Source organism: Sander lucioperca, chromosome 3, assembly GCF_008315115.2.
Source record: "Sander lucioperca isolate FBNREF2018 chromosome 3, SLUC_FBN_1.2, whole genome shotgun sequence".
Lineage (NCBI taxonomy): Eukaryota > Metazoa > Chordata > Actinopteri > Perciformes > Percidae > Sander > Sander lucioperca.
This window is the reverse complement of record NC_050175.1, coordinates 43428425-43445626: the sequence shown is the minus strand read 5'-3', so window position 1 is coordinate 43445626 and position 17202 is coordinate 43428425. Positions and strand designations below refer to the sequence as shown.

Genomic DNA, 17202 nt, shown 5'->3' with positions numbered 1-17202 from the left:
ACTGTTGCAGATTTTCACTCCTGACTTAAAAAAAAAGAAAAGAAAAAAGAGGCAGAAATTGTCTGATGTGACTAATTTTAAATTAGTCTACACAGCAAACGTGGGATAGGAATTTGGCGGTAACAGCTTTACTAATCTTGAAACCTATTTTTAGTGGAGTTCACAGAGTGAATGGCAATATTTCTCCCAGGAATAGAACTTCAGCTCCTTTGATTTGCCGATCCAGTCAGAGAGACTGAGGGGAAATGACACCAAGCTGAAGTTAGTTTAACCCTCCTGTTGTCTTTGGATCAAATTTGACCCATTTTCAAAAAAATGTCTGTATCAGAAATTTGGGTTTCTTTCAACCAAATTGCCAAAAAATGAACATTGATGGTTCCATTTAACGCTCTTCTCAAGTAAAATGAAGGATCAGTACACTACTTTCATGGAATTGTGGGTGTTTTATTCAATTTTATAGCATATTTCTGCTTTTTAAACTCAAAAAGTAGGTTTAGTGTCCATGAATTCCAAGAATAAGTGTAAAACTCATTGTATGAGTTGGTAGTAGTGGGGGGGGGGGAAGCGCCAAACGTAAAAGTGACAAAAATGTTGAAAAAAGGGTAAAAAACTTGAAAACACAATGTCAAAAAAGCAACAAAACATTGAAAAAAACAGCTTAAAAAAATAAAAAATAAAAAATAAAAAATAAAAAATAAAAAATAAAAAATAAAAAATAAAAAATAAAAAATAAAAAATAATAATAATAATAATAATAATAATAATAATAATAATGCGACAATAAAAGGAAAAAAAAAATGCAAGAAGCCTAGGGAATTTTTTTTTTTTTTTAAACTGTCAAAATTTCTTTAGCCAGGAGGACAACACAGGGGTTAAAACCCTAAATAATACCTCCCCCCCCTCGTTCCACCCCTGCCACCCTGGCTGATCTGCTTAGATGTCAGTGTGCATATTTCATTGTTATATTGTTCGTGCTCAGATAGCACCTGATTTACTTTTTATAAGATGTGCGTTTTGGGGTTTTTCTTTGGTAAATCTTTTTATTCACAGACATAACCAGGGAGGGGGGGATTAATCCACTCAGGGGCCCAGGAAGAAAATAAACCTGGGCCCCTATTGAGCCCTATCACTCTCATTCCCTTAATATTTGTCCCAGAGCCCCACAAACCAACCGGTATAACAGGTATATGACCCTGCTCCAGCTTAAGAAATATCAATTTCTTAGTTAGTTTGTATTGATTTAAATAAACACTATTTTATTTCGAAATATGCACCATGTAGACACACTATTGATTGAAATATTACGTTTAGGTTTTTGTCACAGGCTCCCTCTAAAAGGCAGGAGCCACCTGAAGCTACCATCTAACTTTATACAGGGAACATTCCATAAGGAAATGAGTAGATAACATAGAGTGTGTCGTAATAGAAAGGAGATAAGGAGGATCAACCTTTCAAGAAGAAGCAGCATTTGTTTTAAAGGAGAGGCTCACTGAGCCCACTGACTACACCTATGTAACAATAATCAGACCCACAGGTGCCTGCTTAACCCGGGTGGTGTCAAGCGTTGTACAGAACTACCAAAAAACAGAGTGGGTTTTTAATTGTACACAATTCTCTTGTAATTCCTTTAGTTTTAACGCATGAGCTAGGCTATAATCACCCAATCTAGATAACACAGATTGACTGTTTCTTTGTTGTTGATTTTTATTCATCTGTTGTCTTAGTTTGTAGCTAAAGCATCGCCTCACAACTCAGATAAACAGTGGTGCTCATAAGTTTAGGAACCCATGCTAAAGTTGGTTAAAAAGAGGAATAAAAAAAATCATCCTTTGGAAATTGATCTTAATGCCTTAATTTAAAAAAATGAGGAAAAATCCAGCCTTTAAGGACACCAATTTTCTTTGTGAATGAATAATGTGTCGTGAATAAATAAATGTTCTTCCTTAAAATACAGGGGGCATAAGTAAGTACACCCATATGTTAAATTCCCATAGAGGCAGGCAGATTTTTATTTTTAAAGGCCAGTTATTTAGTGGATCCAGGATACTATGCATCCTGATAAAGTTCCCTTGGCCTTTGGAATTAAAATAGCCCCACATCATCACATACCCTTCACCATATCTAGAGATTGGCATGGTTTTATGTCAGTTAGCCTAATAGCTGGTTTGATTTGCATTGAGAGATGATTTTATGGAAAGTACCCCATGCCAATCTCTAGGTATGGTGAAGAGTATGTGATTGTGTCTTAGGGCATTTCAACCACTAAAGTACAATATCTAAGGTGAGTTCTGCATTACAATGTCTTGTACCACACGCTACCTGACACAGAAAACTGGGCTGTGATTAGGGCGGGGTAGCGAACTATCTAATTGCCTCCGAAGTATTGAGTGTCGAAAAATTACTCGTCATTCAATACCCAATTTCAATACACATGGAGTAAATCTCATCAGCGCCAGTAAGCCAATAAGCATGCAGCATGATTCTACCAAAATGTAATAATGCTTTTGATTGGCTATCTAACGTTACATGTTAAGGGGGCGTGTAGGAAAAACGGCTCACGTGTGTTCTCGTATTTTGAGAGGCTTGACTATAGAGGGCGACACATAGTTGTGAAGGAGCGTAATGTAAACTGTTGAAAGTGATTTCTGTTAAAATGGATTTTATAAAATTGGTGGTGAAAAAGGTATCGTTCAGGAGCCGGTTTCAAATACCAGGTATCGGTAGCGAACATTTTTTTGAACGATACCGATAGTATCACTCTAGCATGGGAGTACTGCTCAGGCTCTGGTAAGTAAAGATATGCAGATATGTAAAAGTCCTCAGTTGACAGTACAGTGCACACAAAGTACACACTCCCCCCGCTTCATGTAATGAATACATTTTTACACAAATATCTCAAAACGTTCAGAACCAGCATCCAGAATACTTAAGAAATCAAGTAGGTCTTCATATAGAATGCAGATACTTGTTTGGCTATCTTAGAAGGTCTTTTTTATTAACCGTAATTCTGTTAAGTAGGCTATTCTTGCTTTGGTTGATCGACATATAGCATTTTTGGACTGCCATAGACAGTAAAATAATACCAATAAAAATCCTTGAAAGGTATTCGTCTTTGATACGTTGTTGACGACTTATGATATGATCTGATAACAGCAGGCCGGATCAGGTTTGTCACCATGCATGTTCACAGTAGTCTGGATCTTGTTCAACTCTACTTTATTCCTGTTAATGACACAGTAATTACACTGCAACAGTTTGTCCGCATGTGTAATTACGCCCCCATTGTACCGTCGCAATTAGATGAATATCCATGCTTTATAACCTAAGGCGTCAAGTTGGCAAATCCAATTTCAATTTGTATGGAGCATTTTGCCTGCTTGTTTGAGCCGCGGTAAAGACCACGGATATGCAGGCTAATCCTCGCCGTGTTAAAATGCTGTTCCTCTTAAAAAAATGTAGACATGGGGGATTCTCTGGAGGGAGAGAAAAAGAGAGAGAGAGAGAGAGAGAGAGAGAGAGAGAGCCAGAGGGAGTGTATAGAGTCTTTTACAGCCAGGAGCTAAGAGGTGGGAGTGGGGTTTAGGGGTAGTGGGAAGGTTGTGGAGGTACATGTAAAGAGGACTGCTTTAGGCCTTTCATGCGTGCAGCAAAGCCTATTTTTTACACATTTAGCTACATTTTGCCTACGATGTAGCAGCAGAATGGGGGAGACGCTATCGTGCTAAATGAGGATTTTCAATGGTGGGTTATTTGCATGTGAGAGCTGGCAAAAAAAAGGCAATGTTTTTGTTTTTTTCTAAAGCACCAGGTCCCTGGCGATGTGATAAGTTGCATTCGAATACTGTAAAGTCTACCTGTTGCTGAGGCTTTCTCACATGACTGCTACACTGCAAACTGTGCCTTCTCTCTACAATGGTGAGGTGAAGTCAATCCAAGGATAACCACACAAAAAAAAACAAAAAAAAAAACAATGACGATGAGCATAAATGTAATTACCCTCTTTGTTTTCTTTGAAGAAATGAAGAATTTGATTGAATAAGAAACATGCTCAAGGTTAGCTGCTGAGCTATATTGTAATAGGGAAGGTCTTTAAAGGACATCTTTGACAGGGGCCTTTGTTTTTCTGCTCTTTTTATTCCTCAATTCTCCCATTTTTACTCATTGCTTTTTAAACAAGTGCCGTCTCAAAGACAAAAGCGGCGGCGTTGACCTTCTTTCACAGTTGAGATGTTATTTGTGATTACTATAATTCAAGTTTAACTCAAAATTGCTGTGGGTAGGTGGCGGGGCAGAGGCTCACACATACACCGACACGCACACTTGCAGGTGCATGCACACACACGTAGAGAGAATGACGAGCCCGTCTTTTTAAACCTGACATATTAAGATAAAGACAATGGTACAGTAGCCACATCCTGTTCACTACAGAAGAAAGTGACATGCACGCATATTGTTGTAGTATAGTATATACCTCACACATACACACACACACACGCACGCGCGCACGCACACACACACACACACACACACACACACACACACACACACACAACAAACATGTATGCAGATGAGAAGCATGACACCTTTCTCCACATGAGACTCAGACACATTTTTTCTCACACATCAAAGCTTCTAATTTCAGAGTCCCTGAGCTCCAAATCTCAATCACATTGTGTTAGTTGTGAAGACACACAAGTTTCGCTACTTCTGATTAAAACAAAACAGGAAGTAGCAGGTACCTGCATATTTAACCATTTTAATGTCTGTTTACTTCGCACATTTTCCTTCAGTGAAACTGCATCCCAGTCTGTTCAGATCAGGGCACGCCTAATCATTTTATTGCATTCCTCTTTACAAATCTGTTTTCCACCTCTGCCATGCTGGCCCAGCTGTCGACTACACAGCTCGACATCCTATTTTGGAACATACGCTCGACAAAGCTCTACAATAACAACGCACGGACGGCCTTTCAGATGTGACAGGGGCAGACTGACAAAGAGCTTGAATAGAGCCACTGTATCAGACAGTGTAGCCTGTGACTGAGCACTGGGCTGAGGGTGAGACACGCCACCTGTACACAAACCACGCACGCACACAAACAAACAGTCAGACAAAGACTGCAGGAAGGGCGACATTAAGACCCCGTTGTTTTATGTTGTGCCAAGCTGTCGACACACTATTTTAATTGTGATTTATTTTTGATGTTTATATTTCCTTTAGTCCTACCCCCCCCCCACACACTTCTGCAAAGATAGTGCCCAGGGGGCGAGATTTAACCACTCAACTAAATCAAATGAATTTCTTTGTGCTTTGTTAGCATTTGGTGTTAAGTACTATTGCTTCTATTTGTCAGTTATTATTTTACTGCAATTCGCTTATTTTACTTTGTATACCGCAAACTGGATGTTAATAAAGTACTTCTGAAGTTGTTCAAACGCCACAAGCTGTACTCATCCAATTCAAAGTGCTTGAGTCAAAAGAGACAGACAGAGAGACCGAGAGAGAGACAGAGAGAAAGAGAGGGAGATACTGAGAGAGAGAGAGAGAGAGGGAGAAGCCGAGAGAGAGACCGAGAGAGAGAGAGGGAGATGCTGAGAGAGAGGCCGAGAGAGAGAGACCGAGAGAGAGAGAGAGAGAGAGAGAGAGAGAGAGAGAGAGAGAGAGAGAGAAACTTCCAGCATTAAAATTCAGAAGATAATTACATCCGCTACACCCCCACCCTGTTGAGAAAGTGTAATGTTTAATAGTCTCTATAAAGAAAATAGGTTTTTATCTCACTCTCATTTTCATTAATTCCTAATTGGGGTGGGGGGTTGTCTGTTATTATTTCTTAGATTAAAATAAACATAGCCTGTCCCATGTTCAAACCCATCACACTACACAGGCATGATAAGGACTTCATGCCTCTGTGAATAAATAAACAATTTTGTCTCCACTGGTGGAATTAAGTTGCTTACAGCCTTAAGCTAAGCCACTCTGATTTATATTTATATTTATTTATATTTTCTCCTCAAAAGACTTAAAAGCACATCCTCGCTTTTGCAAATGAAGTTCACCATTTTTTTTGACCTGCTTTATATGTATATCTTTAATTAGTGTCTTGTTTAGCTTAAACCGACTGATTATCGCGTAGTCGTGACCTAATTACCGCACGCGCTTCTTAACACCAGCATAGTGCCCTGAGGAGCAAGCCAAAGTTACCTTTAAAAACTTGTGTAATCATTAGCAACGAGCCTCCCTTAATCCCACTAAACATACACTTATCTAGCCTCGGCCGGCCTGTGTTTGCTGGGTATGGAGAGGGGAGGGGTATAGTTGCCTCCAACATGTTTATTAAAGACAATTATTAATCGCTGTGGTTAAAATGACTTTGTCCCTACGCTCCCAGTCTTTACTCTTGTTCCACAGGGATGTAGACTGCTAACCTGCAAATGTGAATACTATGGTGAAGCAGGTCTCTCCCTGTTTTCTAGAGTCTTCTGTTTGGGTTAATGGTGGTAGCGGTAGCAACAACAGTGACCAGTGTCAGGGGACGAATGTTGCTATGTCCAGCATAACATCTTGCAAGTGAGACTGAGAATATACCTGAATATGAATGAAATGTACAGTACACTATGTACAATGCAATTCAATAAAACTCAGTCTATATCTATCTTTATGTACTCTGTCTGTATGGTGTGTGTGTGTGTGTGTGTGTGTGTGTGTGTGTGTGTGTGTAAAGTATCCTATGAAAGCAAACCATTCTGTGAGGGTGTGTGGGTATTTGAAAAAAGACGTTAAGTATCTGAGTTATGTGAGGAATGTGTGGCTCTGATTCTTTAGTCAGTTATTTGGATTATTTGTCATTCCCTTTAAAGAGATGGATTTGACACATTCATACATACACACATCTATATGTTAAACAAAGTGATTCTTAGTGGATACTAGGTAGGTAGAATTGTACAACAGTAGCATTGAATTAAAGAAGGAAACATATTTCTCAAGTGTATGTCAATGAGATAACATTTTTTATCCCTTCATCCATAGACTGACCAAAGAATACAAGAGGTTGTCATTCATTCTCTGGTTTTCTCTTTTCTTACCTGAAGATGGTGAGGAGGGATGGGGGCTGTCATCCTGGACGCTTCCTGTCTGGGAGTGTCCTCCTCCAGCTCCGCTCTCTTCTGTCACATTGGATGAACCAGGAGTGGTGGAGCGGCTGATGGACTGAGACTCAGGATCACTGGCTGATCCACGCCGTTCGTCCAGGCCTTGTTGCTGGAGCGCTTCCTCGATGCCTCTTCTGTCTTTGCCATGAATGCGGGAGTGGACAACCATTTGATGGTAGGTTCTGAAGACCCGGCCACAGTCAGGGCATTCTGAAGGCTTTTCCTTCAAGCTGGAAAGGCTGGAGAGGCTGTAGTCTATGTTTGGGCTTCCCAAGCCAGCCAGGGCTCCAGGAGTCTCAGCACTACCGTGGACAGACATTAAGTCACGGTGACTGTCAAAGCCTCTTCCATCCTCCTTCATGGACATCATGGCTCCGCTTGCGGCCTTGGATCCCTGCAAGGCCTCCGAGAGCTGCTTCTGCTTGGAGCTATCATTGGAAGCAATCAAGGAGTAGTCTTGTTTATCCTTTGAGAAGGAAGCCAAGGCTCCAGCCCCACCTATCTCATCTTCCTGCCCTGGGGGTATATGGTGCTGGTGCTGGTGCTGCTCCTTCGGCATGAAAGCCCTGTCCATAGCCATGCCACGGGCCATTATCTGCCAGGCTTGGTAGCTATTGAGGGAGTCCATCTCCGCCACTTTTGCAGCTGCTTGGAGGCGCTCCATGCAGCTCGACTTGAGTGGTGGCACAAGGTTGAGACAACCCAGGAGTGAGCGCTTTTCATTTTCGCCCAGCCCATGGCCCATACCTCCTGACATTGGCCCCAGCAGCTTCCCTAGCATCTCCTTTTCCTTCATGGCTATCCCTGCTTTAGCCAACATTTGATGCTGCTCACTCAGGCCCTGTTTGTCTGGTGAAAGGAAGCCTCCCTGTAGACATGAGATGTAGCGGGAATAAAGATTGGCATGAGCTTCCTGAGCCAGATTGCTCATGCTATTGACGACAGCCATGTCCTGCTCACTGGGCTGGGGCGGCTTGTTCTTGATGGCCAGCTTGTTAAGATGCACCTTCATATGGTTCTTGAGGAACCAGGGTTCCTTGAAGCGACGGCCACAGATTTGGCAGCAGTGTTCAAAGGAGTCCTTGTGCTTGCGCATGTGGCCCTTTAGGAACCAAGCTTGGCTGAACACCTGGCCACACACGTCACAGCGGAATTCAGTGGCCACCTGTGTCCCACCGGCACCACCAGCACCCTGGCCCTGTGTGTTCTCGGCTGTGATGTGGGCCTTCTCTACATGACTTATCAGATCCTCTTCGTGGGAGGCAGCAAACTCACACAGAGTACATTTGTAGGGCTTGTGGAGTATGCGGATGTGGCGGTCCAGCTCCTCACGTTTCTTAAACTTCCCTTTACAGAAGGTACAGCGGAAGCCTGAAGTTGGGTTCGAGGACTGGTCATCCTGGGTGCCAGCTGGCTTGGGTGAAGAAGAAGGTTGGGAAATAGTTTCTGGCGTGGCAAGGCCGGAGGGGGGAAGGAGGCCACAGGCTGAGCCTAGTTGCTGCTGATGGGTGTTAGAGCTGCTATTGGGGCCCATATGGGGTGTTGGAACTGTCTGAAGGAGACTGCCACTCCCTCTCATCTGCTTGTCCCTCAGGATAGCCCTCTCCTCCAGCTCATGTAGCAGCCTGTTCTCCTCTCTGACACGGCCACGGCCTTTACCAAGATTCCCCAGCTTGTGGGTGCGGAGGTGGATCTTCAAGTTGCCCTTTTGAGCCGCTCGGTGGTCACAGTAGGGGCACTTGAAGGGCTTCTCTCCTGTGTGTGTGCGCATATGCAGGGACAGGATGCTGTTAAAACGGAAGCGCTTGCCACACAATGGACAGGGATACTTCCTATTCTTGCGGGCGTCATCTTCAATATCGTTCATCTGGGACATGATGCCCAAGTTCTGGCCGTTGAGAAACTGTTGCAGGTCAACACGCCCGTTCAACCCACTTAGTGCCCCTGCGTCAATGTCTCGGTTGAGCTGATTGGCTAGCAGGGCCATCTGACTGCTGATAGGTTGACTGGCCAGCGCGGCGTGGTGGGTCTTCTCGTCCAAAGGCGTGGCTGCTTTCTCTTCAGGGATCTGTTGTGGGCGGTGTAGGTCAGGAAAGGCGTGTCCTAGCTGGGCAGTAAGCTGATGAAGCTTTTGACTGATGGGGTAGCGGCCATTTAACACTGCACTGCTCAGATGGGCATCAGCGTCAGGCACCGCTGACGACACACCAAGACACAAACTAGAGTCCTCCATCCTGTGAAACCAGACCAAAAAAAAAGAAACATTAGAAATAATACAATTAGAAATATTCTGCATTTAAAATATACTATGCATTGGTGGTTGCCAATGTGCTCTTTATATTTGCTTTTCAGATTGCAAAGAGAATATTATCCAACCAAATGTGTTTCTTCACTTAGGGAAACAACACCTGTGCTGTGTCACCCAGTACAGGGAAATAAAATGGATTGCGATTGATGCATACAGCACTGTGTGAATTGTCAGAGCCAAGGGCCTGGAGAAATGCTGTTACTCCATATAAGTTTTTCAAAATGTAACACCATTTTGGAAGGAATAATTACTCTGTAAACACAGTGAGCAGTGTATAATTAAGCTACTTGTGCCCATCCTATCAGAATTCCTCCAATTACACGCCTTAATGAAACGGAGCAACGGCATTGTCGGGGAGCCACCGCAATACTACAATTATGATATTAACAATAGCACTTAAAGCCAAGGGGTTACTCCAGTAAACACAACACTCTTATCTTGTTGCCACGACACTTGTCTTGGCGCAAAATTCCATTAAAGATCCGCACTATATTTGATGTGAATCACTTTGCTCACCCTCTGCTTCTTTCTATTCCCCCAATTCTCTTCTTCTCTATACCTAAATCTTGTTTAGGTTCTCAATGCAGCCTAAGATGCATTGGTTGATACATGGTAAAGAGGAACAGGAATAGGACCTACTGTACGACACGGAACAATGTTGTAGTCCTGGGTTGCTGTAATGCTACCAAAATGTATGTACTGTCCGTGAAAGTGTTTCCATTTCATATATGTAACATCAGTGAATTAATAAAAAAAGGATAACATTGGATTTAATGCAGATCCATCTGCTCTCCAGATGGAGAGGTATAAACAACTATCTGCACACTTCCTCTGGCTGCTAGCAGGGGTCAAACCTTCAGAAACAATAACCACGGTTCTGCTTTGGTCAACAAAATATTGTATAATATCTCATTAAGCTGATTAGTATGCTGCCTGGTAACAGTGGCAGCCACTGTGCTATAACGCATGATTATAATCATCAAAAATCCTTTCATGGAGAGGCAGTGTAAAGCACTGGCATTAGGTAAGTTCACTTCTCAAGAGGAAGTGGGATCATTTTATACAGCTTATGGACCCAATCTGGCAGCAATGGGGCACACCCACATTAAAAATATGTGCACACATGTTCAGTATACACTTTACAGACACAAAGGGCAACTATGGTTCAGCCGTCTTTCTCTTTCTCTCTCTCTCTCTCTCTCTCTCTCTCCACCTACAGTATGTTTCTAAAGCAGGGAGGACTCTACATTGTGCTTGGCTCATTTGTTTACTCGTTCATTTGAATTTTTTCTCCCTTTCCTCACTCTCTCCCATCAGTAGGAGGTTAGTAGACATAAGGGGTGCCTGTTCTTTTAGCCACTGGCCCCTCCAACACACTGTTGATGGTGGATTCTTATCTCGCGGACATGAATCAGACACTGTGAGCAGCGTCCACTTGTCTTTAAAGGAATGTGACACTTGTGGGCTGCCCTTTGAATTCTCCTTAGTTCTCCCCACAAGTATCTTAAGCAACTGTAGTGAATTCATCAAGAGTATAATGGGCATGCTATGATCCCGCAGGGTTATGGGTAACAGCTAGATATGCTTCTGTCAAAGCCTACTTAAATTTACGACGGACGTTATGATCATGTTCTCATGTGACTTGAATAATGCTGCGCTCATCTAAGAAATGAAGCATCGTAAAAGCCTAATAATAAAAAGTTTACACTTGAATGAAAAATACATATTGTACATGTGTACATTTATTGTGATAATAACATTGGGAGAGAAATGCTAAAAAATAATAAAACTTTGTTAGACTGATTCAAATGGCTTAGGTTTTAAATTGTATTTATGTGGCACCCCAGCTTCCATCACCAGGCGTGCTTATATCTGAGAAGACCTTATTTGAATGGGCGCTTTTTACAGAGGCGGCTGCCTTTTGGAATAGAAATCTGTGATTTAAACTAGGCTGATGAGCTGTTGCTCATTTGGGGAGATAGCAGCTTGCCCTTTTCTTCAATTTGATTTCTGCCTTTATCTTTAACATATAACAAAGGCAGATAGACAATGGAATAATGTGAAATGAACTGACGAATCCAGTTTGTGTTTTTTTTTTTTTATAAACGTACCCTGGCTGACGAGCGTATGCAAATGAGACACATTAATATGCTCGCCTTGCTCCCTAGTCATTTTATATTTTTTCCCCTGATTAAAAAGGACATTTCTTATGTGACATCCCCCCTCTGCTCATATCAACACACACATGCAAAGGGGTTTGAGGGTGATGTACAAGTAGAAACACATACACACACACACACACACACACACACACACACACACACACAGGCAAAGACACGCACTCATACACAACCCTTTGACTACAGACAACAATTCAATATGCATGCATGCCCTCTAACAGACACAAGGAGTAGGTTGCAAGTCACACAGCACTATCAAATGGCTGCTTACTGAAATCACACCAACAGCTCTGTCTATTTTGACATCATCCTGAATGTTACTGTAAGGGGTCTCGAGCAAAATATCTGTCAAATGCACAGAAGAAAACTACTCGACGCAATATTAATGTAGCAGCTCTATGCTTTTAGAAGATCAAGGCTTAGGTTTGTCATCCTTACCGGTTGTATTAGGGAAAGACTTGGTGCCACTTTGTCCCTATTATGTCTCACTGTCTCTGCCATGGCTGTGTAGCCTGCGTAGACTCCGATGTGAACAACACATCCACTCTGTACCTTTATACAGTATCTATCTGCCGTTATTCTAACCTGTTTAACCTTATCATTTCCTGGCATGTACAGCATTGCTGCCTCATTAAAACTATTGGCTCCTCTGATACCTCTAAAACCACAAAGACTTCCTTTAGCATTTTCTCACGATGGTTCAGTTGTCTGTCTTTATAGTTTGTGGTTTAATATTCAGCAAAGCACCACGTGCAACCGTAAAAACACACAATATCCTCCGCACATTCGTGCACATGCACACAAAGTGATTTCACTCAGTTTCTCTAAATGCATTTTTCTTCTCTGCTCTTTTTTTTTGAGCCTCAGCTTAATTATAAGTGGTATCTGTGACACAATGGAAGTGTATTTCAGTCAGCATTTGAATGTGCTCGGTTCATTTTCGTCTTATCAATGGTGCCATGCATCATAAATGCATAAGGGATTTGTATGTGTTTCTAATTGTAACCGTATAAAGTGGATGAAAGACAGTGTCAATATTAGGAACAGCTACCTATTACGAATTCATGCACAAATATACCATTTCAAACAATTTTACTTCTCAAATTTACTTTCGGGCCTCAGCGTTGTCGCTAAACTTTCCTCTGACATTTAAGACAAGATGGGGAGAAAGTAAAGGATCGAAAAGCCATTAGTTGGACTTTACTTTGTTATTTTTGACATGTATCGACACAAAACCCATCGACTAATCACAATGCAATACCTCATTAAGTCCTAATGAAGTAATGCATTGCATTAAACAAATCAATCATTATTCACGATGTGCTGAATTCCATCATATTTCCACCAAATCATTAATGAGATGGGGGGGGGGGGTTATAGCTACACTAATCTGTGGTTGAAGGAACAATGTGGGTATTTACCATATGTTACATATTATGTTACATGCACTGAGAGTTGAATACTAAATATTACGTATAAGCAGCAGGGACAATCGGATCCATTCAAAAGCTGTAAGTATGTTTTCAAAGTACAGACGGAGCTTCCTCGTCATTTCAAAGATCAATTACCTCTGGGTGAAAAGTTGGTTTAGAGGTAGAACAGACCCGATATAAGTTCCTTCCTGGCTTGTGTTCTGCTTCTATTGCAGGTGGTCTTTGCAAGGCGTCTAATTAATTCAATAAAAAAAAAGCCGCCTTGTTTTCCTTTCCTCTCTCCCGCTCTTTGACTTCACCGCGTTATTACTCTCTGTAATGAGGCGAAAACACTCTGAACTGCACATGGAAGACAGTCACACAACCACTGCCAGACTCAAACCTAACTCCATCCCATGCCTGGGAGCCTCTTGATCAAAACGCACAACTCCGCGCTATCAAACAGATGTGAAGCCTCGGAGATGGATTGTTCTATTTTAAACAAGGAAAAAAAAATAAAGTTGCAGACGTGGCCAAGATCACATCTCACCTAGATTTGATTGTAAATAGGGGAATGCTGTTGTTTTTTCCTCTACATGTTTATTTCATGTTTTTTTAAATACAATAATTTGTAAAAAAGATGTGTCTTGTCCCCCACCCCCTTTTAAAAAGAGCTACTGATCTTTGGGGAAGGTGTTTCCAGTATCCTGAAAGAGCCAGGGCTCTGATTGGTTGGCCAAAAACATCAATCACACACCAACCACATTCTTACGGACCCCTGGAAAGACAAAAAGGGGCATATACTGCATGTTTTTTTTGTTTTTTTTACATGAACACAGAACATTCAATGTTTTAAAACTTATGAATAACCTTGGATTAACATAGCCCCCTGCTCTGCTTTAACGCAGAGAAAATAAACGCAAAGGGAGCAAATGTGTGATGGGAGCACGGACTCTCATAGATCAGGGACAAAATGTGAATGAACAGGAGCCTCTGCCCCTCCCTCTTTCTCTTGCACAATATGTCATTGAGGGGCTGTTTAAGAGGTCCTGTCAACAGGTAGTTCAACTTTCAGCTCATCCCCGCTGATCAGTGGGAGCCCTCCTGACAGGGAGAAAAGAAAGACACCGGGAGGGGAGCGAGAGAGAGAGAAAGAAAAATGTTGTGGCTCTTTTTATCCGTCCATCGCTCTGACAGCCTTGCAGGGGATGCCATGGGAGGAAGATCAATGCAGGACAAGCGGATTCCCACAGTTCATTGTTCCGGGGCAGCCAAATCATCTTTCCCAAGACGGCCGGGAGCTCAAAGCTTCCCTTTATGATAACCATCCCTGGTATTATTCCCACTATGATGATGGTGACCTGCAGATGTCTCTGTCTTTGTGTGTGTGTGTGTGTGTGTGTGTGTGTGTGTGTGTGTGTGTGTGTGTGTGTGCGTGTGTGTGTGTGTGTGTGTGTGTATGTGCGGGTGAGCATCTCTCCCCTCCCGAGTGCGATACAATAGCGGTCACAGCAGCGTGGACAGACCCCTGCAGCAGGGAACACAGCAGCGAGCGCGGGATTAATAGCGCCAAACATTTGTTAAGCAGTCACTGTTTAGTTTAGAAGTCCAGTGACGGGAGCGAAAGGCAAAAAAAGATAAACAGAAATCATAGTCATTGACATGATAATGATAGTCAACGTGGCCCACTCACACACTGCTTTAATACTGCAGCAGCTTATTGGGTTGTTACTGTTGCGGAGTGCCACTGGACTGAATGGCGACAGACAATGGTCTACGTTCTCTTTCGGAGGCTTCTGATTTTCATGTGCTTCCATAGTCACTTAATAGGTATTCTGAATGTATGGGAGGAAGGGGGGGCTTGTTTTACCAGGTTAGACTGTCAACACTTTCCGGTTTCCAGTTTAGACTTGTGACATAAAGTTAGGTAAAAATGTTGTGGCCGGGTTAGCTCAGTTGGTAGAGCAGGCACCCATACTGTATACAGAGGTTTACTCCTCGACGCAGCGGCAGCGGGTTTGACTCTGACCTGCGGCCCTTTTGCTGCATGTCATCCCCACCACCTCTCTCTCCCCTTTCATGTCTTCATCTGTCCTGTGAAAATAAAGGCCTAAATATGCCCCAAAAATAATCTTAAAAAACAACAGTTTTTACATTTTCGGGAGGTTTAACATGCTGGGATCAAATTGACTCCAAGGATAACAGATATTAGTACATTTGAGGATTAAAGGAGGGTTCATCAAATTTTCAACATATGTTGTGATTATAATATTTACATAACATGTTGCCCATTTTCAACGAATCACATGTACTACAATTAACACTTCCATTCAGTGAAGAGGACCATTAGAGGTCACTGAAAGTTCTGGAAATTGCTACTAAGTGGACCTCGAGTTACGACTTGTTTTAAGAGTTTGAACATATTCATTCTACAGTATGTTCCAGGCAGCTATTGTTGGATTAATCTCCCTACATAATGCAAATCCACTTGCAAAGATTTGCTTTAACAATACGCCATTGTTGACAATAGAGCACAGCCATGACATAGTTTTGAGTTTCAAGTCTCTGCATATTCATTTCCACAGTGAAATAAGAAAAAAAGACTTTTGAAACACAGGCAAAAAAATCGGAATCATTAGGCCTTGGACAATTACGGCCTTTTGTATGTAACTCGTGCAAGAACACTGTGAACGTGCTTTAACATGAAAAACAATGAAGTGCCATATGATGGATTGTTCCTCCTGACAGTTTAAACGTCTTTTTCAGGCTCAAATGTCAACTTTTCTCATCAGAAATGTTTTTATTGTCATCGTCATGCTTATATACTGGTTTTATTTAAGTGTGACTCAATGATCAACCTTCTCCTCAACTGATGTTGAATAATGTGGCTCTGATGTTTTGTAATGTACCTGTGTGCTCTGGTCTGCTCTGTGTCTGGTGACTAAAACTCTTCTTCCTGTCAAATCAGTCAGAAAACCAGGACACAATACCGTGTGCTCAAGTGTATGTACGTGTGTGTGTGTGTGTGTGTGTGTGTGTGTGTGTGTGTGTGTGTGTGTGTGTGTGTGTGTGTGTGTGTGTGTGTGTGTGTGTGTGTGTGAGAGACAACAAACACGGCAGTGTGGGGCGCTCACGCATGGTTAGACTGCGGGAAGAAAGAGGTCAGAGAGACAATGACCACAGTGTATCTGTCATAGCTTACATCACTGGTCACCCTCTGTGCTGCATGGCAATGCTGCAAACAAACACACACACACACACACACACACACACACACGCAGGCACACACACACAGCGCGATCTGTAGGTCACATTATGGGCAAGCGCTGCCTTTGTCTCTTGCAGAGTGACTGCAGTGATGACATACAAAGTATAAGCTTGAGACTAAAACCAAGTGGAGTTTAGTCTCACTCTGTTTCTCAGGTGGTGGCAGCCAGAGAGAGAGAGAGAGAGAGAGAGAGAGAGAGACAAACAGGGAGAAAGACTTAGTATTTGAATGTCAATACGTCCTAAATAACAGAATATCAGAAATAATTGCTGTTTTCTTCCGCTCATGCTGGGCGCATTCTGGTAGAGTTTTGCATAATGACTACAGTCGAGGGGGGGTGGCTGTGGTGGCGGTGGAGGTACTAGTGGTGGGTGTGTGGAGGTGGTGGTAAAGGGAGGGGTTGTTGTGACAGGTGCGGAAATCAAAGTCGGGAGGCAAGGGAGATTCAGGTTCAATTTACTAAGAGGAGACTTTAATTGTTACACGGCTAATTAAGAGAAGAAGGATCCTTTTTTTTTTTTTGCACTCTCGACTATTTGCTGAGAGCTGTGTGTGCATACATTGCGAGGTAAATTGTGCCTTCAAGCCAAGTGCGCCTATAGTGAGTCACGGTGTGTGTGCATGTGTGTGTGTGTGCGTGTGTTTGGAGAGAACTCGTGTTTGGAGAGAGGACGGGGTGCTACCTCAACATACATTTCTTTTCGCAACTTCTCTGCAGTTGGGCGTTTGGGACTTTCTCCTCCTTAGTTTCCGCTAAAACAAAAGTCTATGGCTAATTAGCAGCACTCATTACAGGAAGCCAGTCAGGTAATTATTTTACATCATGCTGCCGATAATTGAATGATTCTTCAATGTCTAAATGTCTGTTTGAAAGTATCTCTTTTTA

General features: G+C 42.4%; 1 protein-coding gene across 6 annotated transcripts in view; it reads right to left on the bottom strand.

Moving 5' to 3' along the window:
* The window catches only part of znf536 (zinc finger protein 536), a 281952-nt gene that overhangs the window by 133497 nt on the left and 131253 nt on the right, over window positions 1-17202 (bottom strand). For 5 of the 6 annotated variants that reach the window (XM_031290669.2, XM_035999791.1, XM_035999788.1 and 2 more), the window contains one exon: window positions 7083-9382. In XM_031290669.2, coding sequence (XP_031146529.2) covers window positions 7083-9381 — 2299 coding nt within the window. In that variant the 5' untranslated portion in view covers window position 9382. Of the gene's footprint in view, window positions 1-7082; window positions 9383-12074; window positions 12201-17202 lie in introns of those variants that run through there. The other variant, XM_035999792.1, reaches the window with a different exon arrangement.